Source organism: Quercus suber, unplaced genomic scaffold (genome assembly GCF_002906115.3).
Source record: "Quercus suber isolate HL8 unplaced genomic scaffold, Cork oak 2.0 scaffold_127, whole genome shotgun sequence".
In the NCBI taxonomy this organism is placed as follows: domain Eukaryota; kingdom Viridiplantae; phylum Streptophyta; class Magnoliopsida; order Fagales; family Fagaceae; genus Quercus; species Quercus suber.
In genome coordinates this window covers 468567-494320 of record NW_027069590.1, presented here as the reverse complement: position 1 = coordinate 494320, position 25754 = coordinate 468567, and the positions used below count along the sequence as shown (strand labels likewise).

Here is a 25754-nt window from a genome sequence, read left to right as displayed (position 1 = left end):
GAACAATGGGTTAAATCTTAAATGCCATTATTTATTTTTAGATTTTGTTTCTTTTACACAAATATTGAAAGATACTATCACACATACAATCATTCTCAATTTTATGGAATTGTTTGATCTTAAAGTTTAAAAAACTCCATGCGGCTTAGGGATATTATCATCTCTCTACATGGAGAACTCGAGTTTGAATCCCCCAAGTATATAAAAACCCTTTTAGACCTTGGGGACCAATTTCTTATTGCATGACGTTGTTTGTAATCTCTCCCCCTTTAATTTATCAAAGCTTCAACTGACCATGAAGTTGTGTGTGTGTGTGTTGGTGTTGGTGAAGTTGTAGAAATGTGCTAGATAGACGAAAAAGTTTTAGTTGGCTTGGTGTAAAGTTTGGCTGACCACTTAAATCATAAAGCTTTATATACTATCTCCTCCTAAATTTTCTATATTCCTCTTTGCTATTTCATTTTTTTTTTTTTTTTACAATAAGTTTATGCTTATAACTTTCTATCTTCTATTTCTCCAAAATCAACTTTGATGCCTATAGTGTTTTTGCCAAACCATTAACAACGACACCTAAAAGAGCCCCATTAATTAAGCTACAATTGTGACTATTTAGATTTTAGAGCATTTTTGGAGGATAAAAACTAGGTATGTTTTGTTTATCAAATACTTCTTGTTTTAATTGGACTTATAACAGAGTAGAAGTTGCTTCGCCAAAAAAATAAAAGGTTTGTTCTCAACCTAACAGATGGGTTTAACAGTGTTTGCTCACTTAATTAATTAGCCACGTGGCTAAAATCTAAGTACGGAACTTAAGGTATAACACATAAGCACTAGCATTCGGGGTTTTTAGTTGCTATATTAGCAATTCACAAGTCAAAACCCACCCACATTTGGGGGTGGGTCTCTATTTATTTATACCTACTGTGAATAGTGTTTTTTTTTTTAAAATTTTATTTATTTATTTAGAATAGTTGGTTCTCATGAGAACCAACTATTCACAAAGATGTAAAAAAAAATATTATTTTAATGAGGAAAGAGAAACAAAAGATAGATGAAAGAGAAAAAAGAGAAACTAACTTTTTTTAATATTATTTGTTGGTATAGTTTATATTATTTTAATAAGTTGTATGTAAAAATAGAAACTGGAATGTTTAGTGAGTTGTAAAATGAAATGATAAAATAAATAAAGTAAATTTTGAGAATGCAAAATAGATACTTTATTGCATCCCCGGATGCTGATGCTCAAGATACTATATCTATAAGTTTTACCCAAAACGAAATCACATTATTGTCAAAAGTAGTCGCATTCATGTTTATTTTCTAACTCATGTGTCCATGTGAGAACATGTTGAATAGCGGTATATAATTTTGTCTTCTAAGAAATCGGAGAACTGAAGAATGTCTAGCTTATCATTTGTCTCAGTCAAAGCTTTGGATAATTAGACACAAAAACATGGAGAATTGTAAGAATTGGTTGTTTTTTTTATCATCCCCTTTGATATATAAACAGCCTTTTCCCATAAGTAGTGAAATCCATAGCTCGAATGATAGACAAATGACTCGTTTACTTTTGGCATGCCTAAGGACCTTTTGTCTATCATACAAGAGATTATTATTATTATTATTATTACAACAAATTATATTTCTGCTTCAATCTCCCTCACTAGGTCACTCGGTTCCATGATCATGCTAGGGAGAACCGCTCTGCGCTGTGGAAGCTTACTGATCTTGTTTAGCTCCTCCTCTGTTAGTGACCAATCGAAGATATCAAGGTTCTGCTTCATCCTATCCTTGTTGAAGCTCTTTGGTACAAAACTCACCCCTTGCTCATACACCCATCTTAGAGAAACCTACAATGCATATACCAATTACCCAAGAGTATTGCAGCGACAATACTGGGCTAATAAACCAAATTACCCTATAGGTTTACAAACTCGTTTAAGGACAATGTGTCATAAAGCAAGTCTGTTCTCGATTCTACACAGTTTGAGATAAATAAATATTTGGTATTTCAGATAGAATGTTTCTTGCTTTCATATAATAGTGGATGCTATTAATTAAGTTCATAGTAGGATTCATCATTCATATGAGAAGATAGAACATTACCCCAAAATATTGAATATTTCAGTTTAGAAGAAGTGGTTATAGCCTTACTCTCAAAGTTTGAAGAGTCTAATTACCAACTAGTCATTCATATGTATCCTTACAATTATTTCGATTTAAGTAGAAATACATAAAAGAAGTAGTAGAGAAAATAAACCTGGGCAGCAGTTTTCCCTTTAGCCTTGGCAATCTCTTCTAGCACTTTGTACTCAAGGCTTTCGCTGTCTCCCCATTTTGCGCCTCTCGAACCCAGTGGTGAGTAAGCAGTAATATGAATACCCTTTGCCTTGCAAAACCCCCTCAGATCCTTTTGCTGCCAAAGTGGATTCATCTCGACCTTTCATTTGAACCACAAGATAGTGTTTGTTATTAGCTAGCTTAGCTATCTAGATAGAACACTATAGTTTTTTGCTTCTTTTGATTTTATTAAGGAATTAATACTCCAATCCCTGCGTTTCATTGTTGTATTATCAGTTTTTTCTTTTTTACACATCCTCCTTTTATAATGTGAAATCATGGCTGTTGGGTTTTTTATTTTATTTTATTTTAAATAGTTTGATAGTTGGAAAATGGAAGATTTGAATTGTGGACATTTGCATTGGAAATAATAGAAAGTGTGAGTTGAGGTACAAGACTCTTGACGAATTTATACTCATTATACATTAACTCTATCTAGGACTTGGGTAATTGAATCACTTATCAACTGATTTGTCATAGGTTGAATTGCTTGATTAATCAAAAAATAAAAATATATTTTTATAAAAATAAAAAGTAAATAAATATAAGATTGTATTCAGTGGACAAAGTTCTTGCTTCTACTAGGTTTAAGAGAGGTAATTTGTATTGCTGTATTATAGGCATTGCTCCTCTTTTTCTTTTTCTTTTTATCTTTTTTTTTCCCTTGAGAAATTGATTCTTGAACTTAAATCTCCGACATCTTGCTTCACTGGAAAATAGTTATAACTGCACCAAGGCACAAGAGGAATATATATATATATATAGACACACCACAGAATATGACTATTATAATTAAATATGATGGTTATTTTTTTCCCATTTTTCCACTATATATATAGACACACACACCACAGAATATGACTATTATAACTAAATATGATGATTATAATTTTCATTTTTTCCACTATATTAGTATATATATTAGAGATTAAATAAAGCAATATAAAAGAAAATTATAAAATTAGCTCAAGATCTAAAATAAAATATTTTATAAAGAATATATTTATGACATTTAATGTATATCAATCTTAATAAACATTGTCTTAGATTAGACAAAAGAAATTAGACACTATTTACAAATCATTGCTCAGTTATTAGTGAGTTATAATGTGTAAATACAAAAGGAAATAAAATCTCGTAAAATATGTAAAGGGAAATGAAATACAAAAACTAGATTTTCCAATCCAAACCATAGCTAATGATGTATCAAATTTGTAATAAAATTTTCATTAATTTCTCTTTCAGTATAAATTACCAAATTATCTAACAAATACTTATCCATGGATATTTGTGGTTGGAAATTTTTTTTTTGGTTGAGTTTGTGGTTGGAAATTGAAACTTTAGTAATATAATCTAAAGATGGGCTTGACGATTGGTCTCAACTCTCAACTAACAAAAGTAACGTGTAAAAGAAAAATGAACTATTCTATCTTGGGAAATGTATCTTACACCTATGTACACGTACATACATATGCACTTTTTCATCTTTTCCAACTTGGAAATTGTGACTTTTGGTAAAAAAGTGGCGTGTGTGTAGGTGGGCGTGTGTGTGCAGGTGGGTATGTGTGTAATCTTAGTCTCCCAAATGTAGTGTAAAAAAACTGTGGATTTTTTTTTTTTTTTTTGACTTTTTGGTTGAGGTGATAAAATTTATTTAGTTTAATATTTTAATATTTTATTTGAGGGTTGTGGACCATTGTAAAAATTGTTGAGAGAGAGAGCTACACAATCCAATAACTTTTTATTAGAATAATATTTTTGAAATTTTAATGTTGGTTTACATATTCTCTTTATTCTTAATGTGTGTACCAAAGTTTGTGTAAATAAGATTATATATATATATATAGCAAGATAGGTACAGTGCTGTTCCTTAGATTTCTCTCTTAAGATTCTGCCATGTGACTTTTTTTTCATGGATGAAAGTGTATTTTTTAAGTTAAGTAGTTAGATAGTAGAATCTTAAGAGAGAAACCTAAGGTATTGTGCATAAGTTTTGTCCATATATATATATATATACATACTAAACTCATGTTCTGTGTAAAATTTTAAAGTTAAAATACTTGAAATTTAAATATTTTATGATGAGATAATTATTAATATCTAATTTTTTGCTATTTTACAAGCATGGAGATTATAATAGCCAACGAGAGCTTGGCTCAGTTGGGTATGGTTCGTTCGCTCTACCTAACACGCTCAGGTTCGATTCCCTCCACCAGTAGGAGTCCATTGGTGGGCATCCTTGGGGGGTAACTCCTCACACAGGTTGGTATGGGAGCTGCCCTCCCCACTGCCACCTGGCGCCCTGCCTGGGGGTTAGAGTAACCTATCTAACTCCCATTTTATTTTACCAAAAAAAAAAAAGATTATAATAATAAAAAATGTAATTCAATTGGTGATTTGCCCAAATACATGTTTAATATAGAGTGGTATAATAACTTAGTAAGACAATGTTACACTAGGAATTCGTCTGGCAACAAAACATAGTTTTTGGTAAGACTTTTTGCCAAATGGACACTAGTTATAATTTGAACTTGATTATATATAAAAATTTATCTATTTATTTTTTACTCTAGGATATTAATCATTCAAATTAAACAAATAGTTCATCTTAGGTAACAGTTCATTAGATTACACTATTACAGTAGACAGGTTTGATTTAACAACTATATATATAGTTCTCACTAGCCACTACACTATAATTAATACATTAAAATTATTAAGCTAATTTTACTCAAAATGAAAATTTATCAATAAAGTTCTAGTGAGCTAAATACCCATTTTAGAATAACTCAAGTTTTTTTTTTCCTCAAGTATGTTATTGTTTTATAAGAATAAATTTGTGTATCACACACGATCGTACCACTTATAACATCTTTCATAAGTCACATTTCTCTAGACATGAGTCCATAGTCTGTGGAAATTTATCTGCATTTATTATATCTATTTATTCTATTTCTTAATCAACAAAAGCTCTTAAATCTCATTCTCAAAAAAAAAAAAAAAAAGGCGCTCTTAAATCTCAACAACCCATTTATTGGATAAGCCTCACTCTAATTAGAATAATAAACTTATTGAGAAGCTTATTAAGAAGCGGATTATTGACGTCAACTCATGTTAAGGCCACACAATGCTTATCCAATAAAACAAGATAAAAAAACGAGGCTATTGGTTGGATGGTTATTACACACAGTTGTTTGTTAGTCTAATCTAATTATACCTCTCAACTTCATAAAGGTGAAGGTATTCTTTTTTTTCTTTTTTTTTTCTTTTTTTTTTTAATTATTGGTGAAGGCTCTTAGTCATTATTGGTATCGAAAATCATGGAGTTAATTAAACTTTTTTAATTGCTTGAGAAGAAAAATTAAAATTAATTAGACTTACTTGGTTGACTGATGGAGGGATTTTGGCAAAGGAAAGAAGTTCATCAATCCTCCTGGTCGAGAAGTTGCTTACACCAATGGCTTTGGTCAGGCCAAGATTTTGACACTCTTCCATAACTTCCCAAACTGCCTTGATATCAATGGGAAATATAGTTTCTTTAGGAATTGGGAGTCGTTTTACATCCCCACTAATCTTCAATGGCCAGTGTACCAAAAAAAGGTCAAGATATTCCAGTTGAAGATTCCTACATGCAAACCATCACAAGTAACTTTAAAAAGCAATAAATAATTTAACTATAAACAAACATGTATTTGCATGTGTGTGTTTGAAAAAATGATTTCTCTACGTGTTATCATGGAATAGATGTAATAGATTCAAGTTACATGTACCTGAGACTTGTCTTAATTGCGGGCAAGACAAGTTCTGGACTGGCAAAGGTGCACCATAGCTTGGAAGTGATGAAGAGTTCATCTCTGGATTTGATAAGGCCTGTTTTGATGGCCTCAGCAATTGCTTCTCCAAGTGGTTTCTCCGACCCATATATAAAGGCTGTGTCAAAGTGGCGATAACCGGTTTCGATTGCATCAAGAATGGCAGATTTTGTAGTCTCTGGCACTTGGGGGTGTGTTGCTGTGCCCAGCCCAATTACTGGCAGTGGCATAGTTTGGCTGCCATTGCTTATTGTAACCTTTGGGACATTTGCAGCCATTGCTAAAATCTTTTGCAAATTCTTGGCAAATTGTGTTTGCCTATATATGACAAATTGTGATTGCTTTGCTCTATCTAGGACAGACTTGTTTTGGATGAAGTAAAGTATATCTGGGACAGACTTCACTAAACTTAGGCATAACTGACATCTGAGGAAATAGCTATGAATACAGTAATTTCATGCTCGCCAGGTGGGATCAGATCACCCGCAATAATTTCTCCTGCAATGTGGTAACAGAATAATTTAATTAGAAAATGACAGCTCATCTTTAAACGCAATTACCATAATACCATTTACCAACCTTATTTTGATTTTTTTTTTAACCATAAACATTTTTTTTTTCTTTTTAAGGAAGAAAAAAAATCATAGACCCGAAACAGCAAAAAGTATAACAAAAATAAAAAATAAAACCTAGAATGCATAGCCTTGGGTGAGGTGCCCCTATGCACTCGACCCGTCAAAATTGTAAGATGTGGTCAAAAGTGAACAAGTGTCATAATCTTAATGAGTCCAATATAAAGGATTACTAGATCATATCTTTACCCCCTAGTTTTGGGCCTAGGAGAACGGTGGAGAAAGATAAAGGCATTTGCATTGTATTCTTTTTGATTTCAATGTCCATCAATCCCTCTTATCTTTTTGTAACAATAAATTTAGTATTTACCATATTTGTAATTATTTTTTTATCAAAAAAGTGTCGAAAACTTTTTTATTTTATTTTATTTCGATTTAATGAAAAATATTAAGAAGAGACGTAAAGTGCTTATTAGGAAAAAGTAAATGAGGACATTATTGCATAATAGGGAATTGAAATTTTCCCTTTTAGTTATTGTTTACTTGAAAATAATAATTAGTTAAATTAGAGAAATGTTGGATATATACCGAGGCAACAAAAATGAATTTTATTTGATTTTTGTACGGTACGGGGTCCCCGAGCCCTTTAGGCCTTAGGCTCGGGCCCTATGGTGCGGCCCATAACCTAAACACATTGTACGGGGCTAGGCCCCTTGGCCCGCTAAGCCAAGGACCCTAGCCACATGCCGCAACAGCTGACCCGGTTCCTTTGGACCTATGGTCTTGACCCGGGCACACTTTGGGGGCCAACCTAGACTCCCTTGATCAAATGCATCTTGGACGGGAACACGATTGTTCAGAGTACCATATCTCAGATGCCCAGTAGTGCCTTGGGGAATATCGCTACTGAACATCCTTTTGAAGGTGGGAACCAGTTCCAATGTCATTACCACATTTCCTAACACATTTCCTAACGGAACATCCACTTTGGGATGATAGAATTGGACCCCTATTTGCACTAGCAAGGGGGGTAATCATAACACCTCCACTGATCTTAGCCTATAAATAGGAAAATAGAATGAGGAACAGGGGTTAGAAATTCTGGGGAGAACACTGACAGAAAAGAGCAAGCACTCAAAGAGAGTAAGAGAGTGACCCTATGAGGAAAAGAGAAAGATTTGAGGAAAAAGGAGCGTATTTGGGTCACCTGAGCATAGGACCACCCATAGTAGGAAACTCAAAACCCACAAAACAAATAGATTGTGAGCCCAAGTAAAGGTTAAGCCCAATAGCCATATTTTGGGTACACACAATTGGCGTCGTCTGTGGGGATCTCCTATGAAACTGTGGTTTTGTTAGGACGTGCACGGGAGAAAGTCTGGAGGTCAATCAAGGAGTTATGCTGAAAGTGGTTTTGGGAGGTTTTAACGGGGATCCACTTGGTGGGAAAGAAGGCAGAAAAGACGCAAAGATAGGGAGTATAAGGAGGAAGGGTAGTCTAGCCTCGGAGAAGGGTAGTTTCAAATGTACCAGACAATGTCTGGGGCTTTGGGGCGTAATCGTTTTGACAAAAGGGATGAAGAGCCTGAGTGAAAGGACGAGGAACTTGAGCACCTACGAAGGTTAGTCAAGGATTTGGAGTTGGAAGCGAGAGCTAGGCATCGAAGAAGGGGCTATGAAGAAGGAGGAGAAGGATCGGCCAACGTGGGAGGTCACTGTGGGGAAGGGTCCCATCAATCCGGATCCCACTGACACCGGGATCATTCATGGGAATATGCAGACTAGGACTTATTTCACCAGATGAGCGACGACCTCGAAATGTTGCCATGGACGCTATGAGCTGCACATTACATCGAGTTGCCCGATCACCATTCTCAAGGAACATTGAAGGGGCCCCTATGTCGAGCAGATTTACAACCACCGTTCAATTTATATGATGGAAAGACAGACCTGGTAGAACATGTAAGCCATTATATTCAAATGATGTCTTTGCACTCTCATAATGATGCGCTGATATGTAAGGTATTTCTTTCGAGACTTGGTCCCACTGCTTTGAGATGGTTTAATGGGTTGAGGAAAGGTTCGATCCACATTTTTTCCAAATTGGTTCAAGAGTTTGGCGTTCGGTTCACGACCTGTAGCTGAGTTTTGCAACCTGTGGATGCCCTGCTATCAATGAAAATGGGGGCCGAGGAAACCCTCCGCAACTATGCTAACTGGTAATGGGAGTTGTACAATGAGATTGGAGGAGGCAACGAGAAAATCGCGAGGAGTACTTTTCGGATGGGATTGCCCGAGGATTTTTAGTTGTGAGATTCATTGACAAGGAGGCCTCCCGAGGATATGAGGCAGTTAATAAGAGGTATTGAAGAATATAAACAATTAGAGGATGACCGGTTGTAGAGCAAAGGTAAGGCCCCGATCGTAAATTATCCTCGGTAGAGCGGTTTTCAGGCAAGACCTCGAAATGATTTGAGGATCCAGGGGCCGGGAGCGCAAATAGGGGAGGTGAATGTGACATTCAAGGAGCCATGCATAGGATTGTAGATTGGATTAAGAATGAGCCATATTTTCAGTGGCCAAACAAGATGAGGGAACACCCATCCAGGAGAAATCAAAACTTGTATTGTACTTACCATAAAGATAAGGGATATACCATCGAACAGTGTGGGGTGTTCAAAGATCATCTAGAGTAGTTGGTGAAGGCGGGATACTTGAAAGAATTCGTGGTGGATCCTAGGAATTTGGAAGCCAGGCAGGGTGCCTGGCCTCGTGGGAGTCCTCTCCCACCCCCACTAGGAGTGATAGAAGTCATCCATGTAGCTCGAAGAGGCATTCAGGTGTCCAGTAGAAGAGGGGTACTAGCTGTAGTACCGGTGGAAAGTTGCACAGGTGATCAACCTTCTGAGAAAAAGTTGAGGTATACTCGGGAGTCCATCACCTTTAATGACAATAATCTGGAGGGCACGATTCAACCATATGATGATGCTTTGGTGGTTACAGTCCGAGTAAATGGTTTCATAATAAAGAGGGTAATGATAGATCATGGGAGTGGAGCTGATGTGAAGTATCCTAAACTATACAGGGGGCTTGACTTGAAGAAGGAAGATCTGTCCAAGTACAATACGTTGCTGATGGGGTTTGATGGCTGATGGTGATCCTAAAAGGGCAGATCTCGCTTCCCATGAATATGGAAGGCAAGAAGGTGATGGTAACGTTCATAGTGGTTGCTTAATTTTCTCCTTACACGGCGATCCTAAGAAGGCCGTAGATTCATACAATAGGAGCAGTACCATCCACCCTGCATGTAAAGGTCAAATTTCGTACGGAGTGAGGTATTGCCATAGTGAGGGGAAACCAGCAAGTGGCCAGGCAGTGCTTGGTGGCCACAGTTGGTTAGGGAATAAAACAGAAGGAGTCAATCAAGGAGGCTTCCTCATAGCAATTACAGAAAACCCAAGTGGGAGTGGGGGTTAATTGTGCCAAGGACTTGGTAAGAGTAAGAATATTGCTGGATGATGATAGGAGTTTTTTGATAGGAGCAAGTGTGGAGAACAAAGAGAGGGTAGATATGTTGCTGTTCCTTATGCAAAATGTGGACGTGTGCGCTTGGAGCCTGTATAAGGTGCCTGAGGTGGATCCCGAATTTATAGTTCACAAGCTCAACGTGAACCCTTTATACCCCCTCCAATGAAGCAAAAGCCGAGGAGATCGGCTAAGGAGCACGTTAAAACTGTTAGGCAAGAGGTTAAGAGACTAAAGGAAATCGGGGCATTAAAGGAGATATTTTTTCTGGAATGGCTTGCAAATACGGTGGTGGTAAAAAAGAAAAATAGCAAATGAAGGGTTTGTGTTGACTTCACCGACCTACACCGAGCGTGTCTGAAGGACCTATTTCCTATGCTAAAGATTGATCAACTGGTAGATGCCACTTATGGACAACCAAGGATGAGTTTTCTGGATGCTTTTCAGGGTTATCATCAAATCGCCTTGGCTGTTGAGGATCATGAGAAAATGGCGTTTATTTCACCTGATGCTAACTATCATTATACCTTGATGCCATTTAAGTTGAAGAATGCTGGGGCCACATATCAACGAATGATGACGAGAATGTTTCGAGATAAGATTGGGCAGACGGTCGAGGTGTACATTGATGATATAGTGGTAAAAAGCAAACATAAGGCACAACATATTGAAGATCTTAAGGGGGTATTTGAAGTACTTCAACAGCATAAGCTGCGCCTCAATGTAGACAAGTGTGCCTTTGGAGTGGGGGCTGGCAAGTTCCGAAGGTACTTGATCACGAACCGAGGAATAGAAGTCAACCCCGACCAGATTGAAGTCGTGAAGTGCCTCAAGCCACCGAGTAATCCGAAAGAAGTCCAAGTGTTGACTAGTATGTTAGCTGCCCTTAACCGGTTCATTTCTAAGTTTACCGATCGTTGTCGTCCATTTTACTAGTTCTTGAAGAAGTGGAGGGGATTTTAGTGGAATGAGGAGTGTGAGAAGGCTTTTCAGGACTTTAAGGAATATTTAATGCAGGCACCTATGTTGACGGCCCTAGAGCCTAGGGAGGATTTATTCATGTACCTCTCAGTGTCGGAACATGCCATGAGTGCCATGCTCTTAAGGGATCAGTAAGTGCAACAACTCGTGTATTATATAAGCAAGACCTTAGTTGACACCGAGACAAGATACCCACTCCTGAAGAAGTTGGTGTTAGCACTAGTGCACACTACAAGGATGCTACCTCATTATTTTCAAGCTCACACCATCTATGTATTGACCGAATATCCTTTACTGTCACTGTTGAAGAGATCCGACTTCACGGGTCGAATAACCAAATAGGGAACCCAACTTGGCTCCTTTGATATCAAGTACCAACCAAGGAGTTCGGTGAAAGGCTAAGTTCGTGCTGGTTTTGTTGCAAAGTTTTCCTCGAGAAAAGAGATGGAGGTAATTTGTCATATGGACTGTCGCCCGTGATAGGTATTTGTGGACGATGTTTCTAGTGTAATAGGGGCAAGGGTCGGGATCCTTATCGTCACTCTAGAATGGATAAGGTTGGAACATTCTTTCAGGTTGGGATTTAGGGCCTCCAACAACGAAACTGAGTATGAAGCCTTGCTTACTGGATTGAGAGTTGTTCTGGATATGGGTGTGCAGGAAGTTGAGGTCTACTTGGATTCCTGGTTGGTGGTTAGTCAAGTGTAGGGCAATTTTGAAGCACGAGATACTCGAATGAAGGAATACTTGCGACTGGTAAGACAGGTTATGAGTCAGTTTCTCAAGGTGAAGGTGGTCCAAGTGGCCCGGGGGCAAAATAGACATGCAGACTCTCTGGCCATATTGGCGTTATCAATGACAGAGGAGGTACCTCGAATAATCAAGATGGAGCTTGTAGCAAAGCCGAGTATCAATTCAAGAGTAAGTATTTCATAGGTGACAATAGTTAAACCATGTTGGATGGATTTGATCATCAACTTTTTAGCCGAGGATCGTGTGCCTGCTAATGAGAAGGAAGTGAAAAAAGTACGTTGGATAGCTGCTCGGTATTGGTTATCAGCTGATCGAAAGCTGTATCGAAGATATTTTGACGGGCCCTACTTGCAGTGTCTACACCTCAGCAAGATTGAAGGACTCCTGGCTAAGCTACCTGAAGGAGTGTGTGGCAGCCACATGGGGGGACGTTCATTAGCTCACCGGGCAATGACTCAAGAATTTTGGTGGCCACGAATGCAAAAGGACGCTAATGAGTATGCACAGAAATGTGAGCAATGTTAGAAGCACGCCCTTATGATCCACCAACCGACGAGGTGCTTGAATCCCATTAATAGCCCTTGGCCCTTTGCGCAGTGGGGGCTAGATATCGTCGGTCCATTCCTTCAAGCAACAGGAAACCAAAGGTTTGTTCTAGTAGTCGTGGACTACTTCACCAAATAGGCAGAAGTAGAGGCATTGGCAAACATCTAGGATATGGATGTTAAGAAGTTCGTATGGAGGAACAAAGTGACGAGGTTCGGGGTACCAGACTCCTTAATGTCAGATAATAGGTTACAATTTGACAGCAAAGCTTTCCGCGAGTTTTGTAGCAGTCTCAGCATTACAAACTGGTATTCTACCCCGATATATCCACAGAGCAACGGTCAAGCCAAGGCCACCAATAAGGCCATCATGAACGGGTTAAAGAGGAGATTAAAAGATGCTAAAGCTAGGTGGGCAGAGGAGTTTCCTTGTGTTCTATGGGCATACCGAATAACCCCGAGAAGGTCCATGGGAGAACCCCATTCTCTCTAGCATAAGAAGCGGAAGAAGAAGTCATACCAGCAGAAGTGAACTTGTGCAGTACCTAGGTTTCAAGATTCAACCCCACCGAGAATTCAAAGTTAATACTGAGACAGTTGAACCTGTTGGAAGAACATCGGGAATCGGCAGCTATACGGCTAGCAGAATATCAGTAAAAACTTGCCCGAAGATACAACAGGGATGTAAGGAAAAGGAAATTTGGAGCGGGAGATCTGGTACTTCGAAAGGTAGTAGGGAATACCCGAGATGTCAATGTAAGGAAATTAGCACCAACTTGGAAGGGACCATATAGAATCATTGCCATCGTGGGTGCAGGGGCATATTATTTGGAGGGTTTGGACGAAAGACCTCTTCCTCGTCCATGGAATGCCCACAATTTGAAGAAATTCTACTATTGATTATCAATACATGGGGGTATGGATTGAGTGTAACGTTATATGTGTGTATTGGTAATTAATACGAAAGTGATGTTTATCCATGTAGGTGTATTTGTGTTTATAATTCCATCGTTGTTAACCCATTAGCCTCAATCAACACATGCGGAGAGCACTAAGGCAAATTATTCTAAAAACAGAAACTTGTTCCCGGTTCAATCTTCATCACCGGACAGGTGGAAACCTAATCTTAAATTTTATCTAAGGACAGAAACCTGTTCTCGGTTCGATCTTCATCACCGAACAGGTGGAAACCTAATCTTAAATTTTATCTAAGGATAGAAACCTATTCTTGGTTCGATCTTCATCACTAGATAGGTGAAAACATAAATCTCAAATTTTGTCTAAAGACAGAAGCTAGCTCCTGGGTAAACAGAAACTTTACATTGAGTTATTCCAAGAATAGAAACAAGCTCCCCGACTCTATTTTAGTCGCCGAGCACACATAGACTACATCGAATTATTTCAGAAATCTGAAACCAGTCTCTCGAATTGAATCCAAATCGCAGGGAAAATGATTACCCTGCACTAAGTTTTCCTAGATAAGTCCGAATATCAAATTTAGTTCTTGTCTCCAAGGAGCCACTTCTTTCTAGACACAAACGAGCTGTTCTAGACTAGCCTTGGTCACCATACGTGCACTAATATGACTCATCCTTTTGAAGATAATTGAGAAAATAGTTTCAATCACCGTTTAGAGGCAAATCGAGATTGGACTACCCAATCATTTGGAATATATATATATATATATATAAAGAGTAAGAAAATGAAAGAACATGATAGAAATGATAACTTAGTAGCAAACATTCATAAACATGATTAAAGAAAATGAATAAAAATTAAACCAATGTTTTGTCACCAAAACTCGGTGATTGTAGGAAAATAAGACTTAGGAATTTAAGAGTCAAATCATTATTTTGTCACCACAACCTGGTGACTTTAGGTAAATCAAAAAAATAAAAGAGAAAAGTAAATACAGATAATAAATAAATAAATAAAGGCTAGTTAAAAACACAGGTATCAAACAGAAGGATCAGTGAGCGAAAGATGGGTAGTATCCTCGGCTTGCTGGATTTGGGCACCCTCGGTTGGTTGATCGGCGAGAGGTTGCTGAACTTAGGCGTCCTCAATGGCGTTAAGGTTGCTAGTGATCTCAAGATCTACTATCTCAACATGGTTATTGATTGCGTGCACCAGCTCCCTCATCCTGGGAGTGTCCTCTTCATCCACGGCGCCGACCTAACTCTAAACAAGAGGTTGGGGATCCGAGTATGGGATTTGCTCAGGGTTCCTCAGTGGGGAATCCTTAGCTACTCCCATGACTTGCAAAGCTGCTAACCACCCCTCCCCAAACCCACGACGTCAAGCTTGATGGACGATAGGCTCTATAGAGTTCTCAGCATCTGCAAAACCTTCGTTGTACCACTTCTCCTCGCAAGCGTTTAGGGCCATTTTCAGGTCAACAATTTCATCGGCTTAGGACAAGTTCAGACTCTTCACCTTTACCAATTTCAGCTCCATACTCCCAGAAAGGCCTCTACCTTGGTCAGCTTTTTCTCTGCCACCAGCCGGGCTTTCTTAGCTGACTGTGCCCTCTTCTCGGCTACCTCGGCAGCTTTGGCCTTCTCCTTTGCCGTGGTAGCTACGACATCCTTAAGAGCTTCCTTCCACTCGAAATCACCAATTGGTTCTCGGATTGTGATCCCAGCTGACGCTCAGGAAAGGGTCCTTAAGGGAGCATCACTCGTAACCCTAGGTGGCTGGTCAACAACACGTTGTTTCTTTTTGACACGGCCGCCAGCTAGAGAAGGAGAAGCTCGATCCTCGCCTTGAGGTTGGGACTGAGCAGTAGGGTGAGCGCTAGGCAAGAACTGATCAAAAATCATTGTTTTTCTTTTTACCATCTTTTCACTTGGACTGGCCTCCACATTCGAGGAATTGACTGACTCGGCAGATGCTGGCTCAGCTACTCGCACCAGGGCTTTAAGCACTCCGACAGGTATGTGAGCTCTACGACTTTGGGATACACGTTCGATCGACTCGTCTCTCACAGGCGCAAGATCCTCAACTGTAGTATATCTAGGGCCGAGGTCTCGGGCTTCACCCACTATCAAGGAGGGAGGGAGGAAATTTGCATGCCGGACGTCAATATAAGAAAGGAGTGGGCTATCCACCAACAAAGCTTAGCTAAACGACTACCAGGTAGTGTACATAGGGTTATAGCTGAGTATCAAGTGGGATGCCTAGAGATGTCTGTCTATGTGCATGAAAATCTCTAACTGAAGGACAAAGTTGAGATCCCTCATGTGCACGACCCTAATGTTGGTTTGAATCTTTTCCTTTCTGCAACAAACCAAAGAAAAGATTGATTAGTACACACATGAGTAAAATGAATACAAGTATCAAATATAAAATAGAAAAAGGTACTCAGTACTAACCAACATCACGTGGAGAAAGCAGACAGGGGAGCTCATCGACGAGCTAGTTGCTGCTTACCCGGACGAATTCCCCCGCCGAGTTTCTATTGGAATCGGGGAGGCATGATATAAGTCGCACCTATAGGTCCCTAACTTTTAAGTAGTAATTGGACCTAATGTTGCCACATAAACTATACATAAATTGATGTCGTGATAGTTTAGTTGTAACCTGTATATGTGGTTTAATCTACTGATGCAACTCACAACTCGGTAAAAATTAGGGGGGAGTTGGTCGGGGCATAAGCCATAGAATCTAAGGGTACCTATAATAAGAGGGTCCACGAGAAACCTAACCCCACCCTTAAGAATGGACATCAAAGGGAAAAATGTTGTGTTTGGGTTAGAACACCTCTGGAGAGGGATATCATGCTCATGAAAATAGGCAATATAAACATCTCCAAGAATGCCATAGGCCACTCTAAAACTAGCCTAGGACGCTTCAGAAGAGAGGATATGAGAGTAACCAATTCTTAGATTCTAAGATTGAAGAAAAAAATTGAAAGAAGAGGAAAGAGTAAAGAAAACTTATAGTGGGCTCTAAGGAATGGTGATTTGGACTGGAGGATATTTGCACGGGAGAGATATGGTTGGCAGAGAAGGAATTTGAGGAAGAGAGGATGCAAAGAGTAGTGTGGGAAATCTAAGGAAACTATTTTTAGGTTCCAAAAGGGGTGAAAGCATTTAATGAAAGTGGGAGGCAGGAAAAACCTTCTGAATTCTTTTAGTAACTGCCATGCGCCACGCCTCGGTTCACGAACTGTCAGTTCATGATGACTGTTACACCTGACAGTTTGTCATGACACACCTTTCGAAAACGCATAAATAAATGTCCTATTAGTTCAAAGACTGACTATTGGGCTTCCGGAAAAGTCTACGGCTCTTGTCATCCTTGATTCGTTCTTAAGGGTCGGACATGAATTAGGGGGCTAGTGTACAATACGGGGTCCCCGAGCCCTTTGGGACTTGGGCTCGGGCCCTATGGTGTGGCCCATAACCTCAACCCATTGTACGGGGCTAGGCCCCTTGGCCTGCCAAGCCAAGGGCCATAGCCACATGTCGCAACAGCTGACCCGGTACCTTTAGACCTATAGTCTTGACCCAGGCACACTTCAGGGGCCAAGCCGGACTCCCCCAATCAAATGCATCTTGGAGGGTACGCGATCTTTCAGAGTACCATATGTCGGATGCCTGGCAGTGCCTTGGGGAATATCGCTGTCAAACATCCTTTTGAAGGTGGGAACCAATTCCAATGTCATTACCACATTTCTTGACGAAACATCCACTTTGGGATGATAGAATTTGATCCCCATTCGCACTAGCATGGGTGGTAATCATAACACCTCCACTGATCTTAACCTATAAATAGGAAAAGAGAATGAGGAACAGGGGTTGGCAATTTTGGGGAGGACACTGAGAGAAAATAGTAAGCACTCAAAGAGAGTAAAGGAGTGACTCTGTGAGAAAAAGAGAAAGACTTGAGGAAATAGGAGCGTTTTTGGGTCACCCGAGCATAGGACCACCAATAATATGAAACCCAAAGCCCATAAAACCAATAGATTATGAGCCCAAGTAGAGGTTAAGCCCAATAGCCATATTTTGGGTGTGCACAATTTTATAAATTATGGACAAATCATATCATATACTATATAATAAAAGTTGTGCTTCTAAGCTGTGATTACACCAAGTGGTTTCACTAAATTGCAAAAATGTTTTTAGATTTTTAAAAAATATATATATAATTTTTCTTCTCCTATAATTTCTAAGCTGATAAAAATCATAATTTGATTAGAATCCAAATTTTTCATCTAATCCATCTAACCTTTATTTTTTATGTGTAGTGTTTTATAATCCAAATTCTTCATCTAATCCATCTGATCTGGATATTAATTCGTTATCTTCTTTTTTTCAAATATATTTTGTTTTAATTTCTTTTATTGGATAAATATCAAATTTTTGGACTTAAAAGAAAAGGCTAATAACAACATGATTTTTACATTATAACAGAAAAAAAGTATATATATATAAAATTAATGTTAACAACTTGATTTTTATGGTATTTGATTTCAAATAAATTCCTTCTTTTTTTTGCTTATATCAACTTCATCACAACTTTCATTGAGGATATACACAAGGGGAGTTATTGATAATAATTTTGTAATCTACTTTTTTTCAAATATTTTTTTATTTTTTTGGATAAATATTAAATTTTTGGATAACCAAAAAAAGAAGAAGCCAATAACGGTAATTAACAACATGATATTTATGGTATAAAAGAAAATAAAACATTGTAATTAACGTTAACAACTTGATCTTTATGGTATTGGATTTTAATTTTAATTTCTTCTTTTTTTGCTTATATCAACTTATTCACAACTTAAAATTATTGCTTTAAATAGAAACAACTTCTTATCAACTTTATTTTTTTGGTTGAAGTTTAATTTTGTTTGTTGGCCGGATAAATATAGGAATGATTATGGATAATAGTTTTATTATACCATGACTCTCATCTTTAAAGTTCCAGGACACTACAAATAATAAGGCCAGATTCATGATTTTTTTTATTAATATTTTGAATGTCCAAGTATCTATCACTTTTTAGGGTTATTTATTATTTGTTTAATTTTGTTTTTTTTATTTATATATTTTTTTTCATGGAATTTTCTTGAGGTTTCAAAGCACTCAATCAAACAATACTCTTGGTATTGAGTTTTTCTCAAAACAATTTCTTGAAGTTTATATTTTCACATTTTGTTTTGATAGGGTGAAATTCGATGCCTCTTACCTCATTTTCAAAGACAAAAATTCAATTAATATGTTAGTTTATATACTTTCATTTTTTAATGTTTAGTAATTTGGGTTGTTCATAATTCTTAACTATTAAATTGAGGTTGCCACTTGAATAAGCTTTCAATTATTTATTTATTGAAGTCAAGGTTTTTCATTTCAATATGCACTTGAGATTTAATTATGCAAACTCCCTTTATTTTTTTTAGGCATCTCCTTTTATATTAGTTGCATAGTTATCTACCATATTCCATTCAATTAATTTTGGACTTATATATGATTTTATTGATTTATAAAAACTTAATCTTATACAATATGCATTCACTATATAACTTAAAGTAAAAGGTTACTTTGTTTAAAAAAATAGAGTAAAAAATTACTTTATTTTTATTATCTATTTAATTTTAATTAATATAAAAATTATTATTTTTTATTTTCATTAATAGACACATGATTCTTGATTAAGCCATGTATCGCACAGGCATAACACTAGTTAACTATAATATTTGACTTCCCTATTTTCTATTGATATGACGAAAAATATTAACAATAAAGGTAAATTTCTCATTAGGAAAAGATAAATGAGGACCTTATCACATTTTAGGTAACATTAGGTCTATAGTATACTTAATGGAAAACTGAAACTAGCCCTTTTAATTATTTTTTTACTTCAAAATACTAATTAGTTTTTTAGCTAGAGGATTTTTTTTTTTTTTTTTTTTTGATAAGGTTAGCTAGAGGAATATTAGATATACATTGAGGCAATAAAAAGAATTTTATTTGGTTTTATAGATTATGGGCAAATTAACATAATAGTTGACTTTTCTAGCCATGAACATTATATAAAACTGGTGTGTAGTCCCGTGCATATGCAAGAATACAATTAAAAACAATCACAATTATATGATTCAAATTATACATTTTTTTTAGAAGAAATTCAAATTATACATGGTGTGGACGCCTAAAAAATTCCCCCATTGGTGGGTGTTTGGGGAATTTCTCTTCTAAGTTGGTCACACGTTGGGTCCTTGACAATGTGACTCTTGTGTGCTTGTGATTCTAAGGTGGGTTGTGTGCATGTGAGTCCCTTTTTCTTATCTTTATTTTAGGAGTTGCCACCAACTATTGATTTTGTGTTACGTGTGATTGGTCACCTAGGGGTCTAATTCATTTTAGGTTTCCAAATTAACTAAACCAAATTTTAAGAGTTCATTAATTAAGGCAAACCAAAAAGTCTCGAACCAAGGATCTTGGACTTGGAAGTTTGGTTACGTGTGGGGAAGGTGTTAGGCACCCTACAATGCCTATCTGAAGATAGTTTCTTATTTTAATTTATTTCAAACATTATATTTTTGTGAAGAAATAGAAAACTCGGCATTTTTATTTTTGAAAAAGAAGAAGAAGGTTTTGCAAACAATACATACATATATACGCATGTAAGTAATTATTTAACATATAGTTAGCATGTGAATATTAACTCTAATGAATATTTACAAACAAAGCATGTGAGGTATATACATAAGTAACATGTAGGAGAGCATGCAAAAATAATCTACAAGAGTATGTGAATAGAATGCTTGATAGGTAGGTAGCACGTGAATGTTAACTATGCATTAACAAACTATAACCCAAAGAAAAAAAAAAAAAAAAAAAAGAGTTAGCAGAGTAGCACCTTGTTGTCATCCACAATTCTCATTCATTATCATGTAAAAAAGATGACAAGTAAAATAAATTAGTGCCAAAGAAATGAGATGGAAAATATAAGCTTGATTGGTGTTCAAGGATTCAAGAAAATGAACCATGGACACAACTTTTTAACATCAGTATTCTAAGAAAAAGTTTGAAATCATAATGTATGAACAAATTTTACAACGTTAACTTTTTTTTATTTTTTATTTTGAAAGGAAGATTGAAAAAGACGCATTTTTTTTGAGATGTAGAATTTTATTGAGAAATTTTAAGAAAACATTTCAACACATTTTTAAGAAAAGTTCCTTTTGAACAAGCAAAGTTGCAAAGGCAAAGTAAGTTTTCAAACATTAAATTTTTTTTTTTTGAAAAGTGACATGATTTAAAAAAAAAGGTTCAAGTTAAAAAGATTTCTAAAAAAAAGGTTCATGGGTATTTATTTTTGAAAGAAATAGAATTTTAGGCTCCAAGAAAAATCCCATGATTTTTATGCAAAGACAAGTTTCAAAAGACTTTACTTGTTCAAAAGATTATATATATATATATATATATATGAAAGAAATTCCAATGTGGTAAAAACATTCTTGAAATTTTTTTTAATTTTTTTTTTAACACAATTTTTCGGATTTCAAAAGATTATATATATATATATATATATATGAAAGAAATTCCAATGTGGTAAAAACATTCTTGAAATTTTTTTTAATTTTTTTTTTAACACAATTTTTCGGATTTGGTTTGAAAAATCAAACATTCTTTTTAAAAGCACTTTTCACCGTGGTAAAAACATTTATTTATTTATTTTAAAAAAAAAGAACATGATTTTCAATTCTTTTAAGAAAAAGAAGAAAACATGTTTTTGAACAAAAATCTAACGTGGCAAAAACATTTTTTGAAAACAAATTCTTAGACACAAAATTTTGGGATTTTTGCAACAAAATGAGAAAACATATTTTTTCAAATGTTTTTTTAGAAAAACGTTTTTTGTTTTTTGAAAGAAAAGGGGATTTTTTTGAAAGAAACCTTTTTTAAAAAAGAAAGACTTTTTTTTTTTTTTTTTAAAGATCTTTGTTTGAAGGAACGTTTTTCTTAGAAAAAGGGAGGATTTATTTTGAAAAGCATTTGCTTATAAAAGTGTGTAAAGAAATTGTTTTACCCAAGCAATTTTATTTTATGGCAACATTATTGATGAGAAAGGTAAAGGAGCAAATGTAAAGTGCAGAAAAATAAATAGCAAAGTAAAATACTGAAATTTAAATGACAATAAAGTAAAGAGCAGAAATTTAAATGACATAAAAGTAAAGAGCTAAAATTTAAAGTGCAAAAATTTAAATGATATTAAAATAAAGTGCAAAAAATATTGTAAAGGTTTATTGGAAAATGGTTTTTTATGTCTCTTTTAAATAGATTTTAATCTCTTTCAGGTTTTATGGGTGCTTCATCCTAAAGAAATGGAAGTTCTACCATTCATGTGAGACATACCCATGTTGTGTTTTATTTGAGGTTTAAAAACCATTTTAGAAGGAGGAGGTAGAATTTTTTTTTTTTTTTTGGTTTATTTAGGTGTCTAGATATAATATAAATACACACACACACACACAAATAAAATAAAGGGGAAGGGGAAGGGGATGGAGTAAGAAATTAAAGGGATGATATAAAAATAAAGGGGAAAGGATTTCTTGAAAATAAAATGGATGACATAAATGTAAAGGGGGAGGGATTACTTGAAAATAAAATGAATGACATAAATGTAAAGCAAGAACAATAGAAATAACTAGATGCCTAGATGGAATCAAATTTCTTCCCCTGAGGGTACTTTCCATATAGAGTCTAGGAGATGGTCCAATACCCATCTAGAGAAATAATCAGAATATCACAAAAAAAAATAATAATAATAACAAGATAGAAATAAAAATAAAGATATATTTACACAACAATATAGCAAGTAAAATAAAGAGATAATGTACCGCTTTTCTATAAAAAATAAAAAATAAAAATAAAGAGACAATGTAAAGAAATGAGCTTCATATATATATAAAGACGATGTTTACATAATAATAAAAAGAAGATGGGATGGGTGTAGTTATGGAAAAACTAGCCATCCCTCCAAGCTTACCCACAAAATTACAAGCAAAAATGGAAGAGGCTTTTTGAGAGAGAGAGAGAGAGAGAGAGAGAGAGAGAGAGAGAGAGAGAGAGAGAGAGAGAGAGAGAGAGAGAGAGAGAGAGAGAGAGAGAGAGAGAGAGAGAGAGAGAGAGAGAGAGAGAGATCCTCAGTCAAGGACCAATCAAAGATCTGAAGGTTCTCATTCATCCTTTTCATGTTAAAGCTCTTTGGAACCAAACTCACCCCCTGCTCGTACACCCATCTCAAAGAAATCTGCAAAGCATGCACTAATAATTAAGTAATCTGAGTAATTGTTGTGCCCCACCTAAGCTTTGAAACTTAGTGATATTGCCTAATTTTCTCATAAAGGAGAACCTGAGTTCAAATATCTCGTTCTTCCACTTCTCAATCTATTGTTTTTAAAAATATGTTTTGACTAGCTTAATATTAAAAGTATTTCTTTAGGCTCCATTTAGGAGGAGGGAATGGAATGGAATGGAAAGGAATAAAAAGAATAATTTTAGAATATTCTTCCCTTCTCTTGTTTAGGAGTTTTAATAGAGGGAATAGAAAGTCCATTCCCTTGTTTGAGAATTTAAGTGGGAGGGAATGAAATGGGTAGGAGGGAACACTCATTCCTCTCTATTTCCTTAAAACCTCAAATTTTCATTCCCCCCGAAATTGGGAGGAATGAGAGGGAATGAAATTAGATTTAATGATTTTTTTATTAAAACTCTCAAAATACCCCTATATATTCAACTCTTTATTTTAAAATAAGGGTCTAATAGTAATATTGTCATAAAATGATTCTATTCCATTCCCTCCATGTTGCTCCCAAACATGATTACTTACATTCCATTCATTTTCATTCATTTCCATTCCTTTATTTTAAAACATCCAATCAATATTACTTAATTCTATTCTTTTCCATTCCTTGCTCTTACTTAAATACATTCCATTCCATTCTATTCATTTCCATTCCCTTATGATCATCTTATTCCATTCCATTCCATTCCTTTATGAACTCTCAAGCAGAGCCTAAGAATGTTGCAGTAGAAATCTTTTTTCCACACTTATCATGGGTCATAAAAATAAAACAAGTTTTCTAATGGTGTTAAATAAATGTAAAACATCAAAATTTCCAGGGAAAAACAGAGTGTATACCTGGGCAGTAGTTTTTCCATGTGCCTTAGCAATCTCTTCCAGGACATCACACTCTACAATCCTATTGTCTCCCCATTTAGTCCCATTTGCACCCAATGGAGAGTAAGCAGTAATATGAATATCCTTTGCCTTACAGAACTCCTTCAATTTCTTCTGCTGCCAAAGTGGGTTCATCTCGACCTATAAAAAGAAATCATGTAAGCCACCAGAATTGGAATTCTCAGTTTATTTTTTAATGAAGTGGAACCTCATCAAGGCAGAACCCTTTAGACCCATCCTTGTTGAGTAAACCATAGTAAGTTGGAATTCTCATTATGATTCAAGTGATATGATATTTGACACATTTGTTACAAGTTTCACTCACTTGATTGACAGCCGGTGGAATTTTGGCGACTGAAAGAAGCTCCTCCAGCTTCTTACAAGAGAAATTGCTGACACCAATGGCCTTAGTGAGGCCAAGATTCTTACATTCCTCCATGCCTTCCCAGACAGACTTGATATCTAAGGGAAATGCTTGTTCCTTTGCAATGGGCATTTGACGCACGTCTTGGCTCAGTTTTAAGGGCCAATGTATTATATACATATCCAGGTAGTCCAACTTAAGGTTGCTGTATGCAAGAGTATTAGCATACTAGTTCTTAAAAAATTTGTCATTTTACACCCTAAAAGATTATTTTATCATACCATTTCACAACTCACCTAACATCCATTTTTTATAACTACCCAATCAAATAAAATTATTGCTTCTTAAATTGATGAATTAATATTGTAAAAAACAACGAAATATCATGAAATTGATGAATTAAAATTATTTTTAAAGCAAACTGTCCTGATTCCTAAGTAATCCTGACGAGTCAACCCAGTCAAGCCATGGTTTAATAGTTTAGGATCTCAAGTTTTGTGGCCAATATATATATATATATATATATTTGGTTAAAAGGATATGATTTAATAAACAAAACACAACCCTACAATCACTGCCTTACCACAGGGGCAGGGCTAGCGTTCACAGATCTACAAAAACACATATCAGATACATCCATGTGTAACTAATGAGGAAATATCAGAGCTAGGGGGCAAATCAAAAATAACAAAAACTCTCTGAAATGGTTGTGCCCCATTTGGCCAGTGCATCTGCTCCTGTGGCCAATATTTGCTCAAACAATACCCTGAAAGAAAAATTATCCTAGTACTATATTTGATATAGAAAAACAGATTAAAAAAATAGAGAATTAGAAAGAAGACAAAGACTAGTACTTTTCTAATCATGTATTCCTTTTATAGTGCTTTCTCTAGACATTAATTAAAGAAAAAAATGGATACCTTAAACTCATCTTGATTGCTGGCACCACAAGATCTCTCTCAGCAAAGCTAGCCCATAGCTTGGAAGTGATGAAGAGCTCGTCCCTGGACTCAATAAGGCCCAGACTTAGAGCTTGGGCTATTGCTTCTCCTAGAGGCTTCTCAGACCCGTATGCATAGGCTGTGTCAAAGTGGCGATAGCCTGCTTTGATTGCTTCTATGATTGCAGCTTTTGCTGTTTCAGGATCTACAGGAGGGTACGATGATGTTCCCATGCCTATAACAGGCATTTTAAGATCACAAGAGGAGCTTAGACTTACCTCAGGAACCAGAGCCATTTTCCAAACTCCCAACTACTTTCTCGCGTTGTAATTTGTATACCAATCCTTCCTCCTACATATAAGGAACTACAGTTACATACTAAATTTTCCCTCTATATATATATATGTATATTTTCTTTTTTTGATGGGTGAGTCCAATGACCGTTTCATTGGACACGCTAGGATACAGATACATATCTAAAACTAAATACATGTTCGTATTTTAACATATTCAATGGAATTGAACACTGTACACAAGCCCACAACCCCCCCCCCCCCCCGCCTTTTTTTAACAACTAAATTAATAAGTTCTTATTCTTCTTCTAGAAAGCATACAGATACTTAGGATCCGTTTGGATACCATTAAAAATTGAAAATTGAAAACATTATATCAAAATAATTTTAAATATGTAAATAGTTCCGTGAGACTCATTTTTAATGAAAGTT

At 36.0% G+C, this 25754-nt stretch overlaps 2 protein-coding genes across 2 annotated transcripts; both read right to left on the bottom strand.

Moving 5' to 3' along the window:
- Positions 1 to 1482: 1482 nt before the first annotated feature.
- Positions 1483 to 6570, bottom strand: LOC112039299 (D-galacturonate reductase). The gene is made up of 4 exons (XM_024072159.2): positions 6111 to 6570; positions 5722 to 5965; positions 2261 to 2440; positions 1483 to 1850 (listed from the first exon to the last, which is right to left on the bottom strand). Exons 1-4 carry the CDS (start codon positions 6428 to 6430, stop codon positions 1638 to 1640), a joined length of 957 nt encoding a protein of 318 aa, XP_023927927.1. The 5' UTR covers positions 6431 to 6570; the 3' UTR covers positions 1483 to 1637.
- Positions 6571 to 15179: 8609 nt separating this feature from the next.
- LOC112039897 (D-galacturonate reductase) lies at positions 15180 to 25389 on the bottom strand. The gene is made up of 6 exons (XM_065776052.1): positions 25009 to 25389; positions 24050 to 24293; positions 23686 to 23865; positions 22678 to 22794; positions 17201 to 17297; positions 15180 to 15571 (listed from the first exon to the last, which is right to left on the bottom strand). Exons 1-6 carry the CDS (start codon positions 25323 to 25325, stop codon positions 15180 to 15182), a joined length of 1347 nt encoding a protein of 448 aa, XP_065632124.1. The 5' UTR covers positions 25326 to 25389.
- Positions 25390 to 25754: the final 365 nt, after the last annotated feature.

Excerpts from the sequence above, each read along its gene's own strand:
- LOC112039897 (XM_065776052.1), bottom strand. The coding sequence starts at position 25,325 with ATGGCTCTGGTTCCTGAGGTAAGTCTAAGCTCCTCTTGTGATCTTAAA. Across the intron at positions 24,294-25,008 it reads GCAATCAAGATGAGTTTAAG|CAACCTTAAGTTGGACTACC; the intron begins GTATCCATTTTT and ends TCTTGCATACAG. Across the intron at positions 15,572-17,200 it reads ATGTTTCGTCAAGAAATGTG|TGGGTGAAGCCCGAGACCTC; the intron begins GTAATGACATTG and ends CCTCCTTGATAG.
- LOC112039299 (XM_024072159.2), bottom strand. The coding sequence starts at position 6,430 with ATGGCTGCAAATGTCCCAAAGGTTACAATAAGCAATGGCAGCCAAACT. Across the intron at positions 2,441-5,721 it reads TCCCTCCATCAGTCAACCAA|GTCGAGATGAATCCACTTTG; the intron begins GTAAGTCTAATT and ends TTCAAATGAAAG. Across the intron at positions 1,851-2,260 it reads AAGGGAAAACTGCTGCCCAG|GTTTCTCTAAGATGGGTGTA; the intron begins GTTTATTTTCTC and ends TATGCATTGTAG.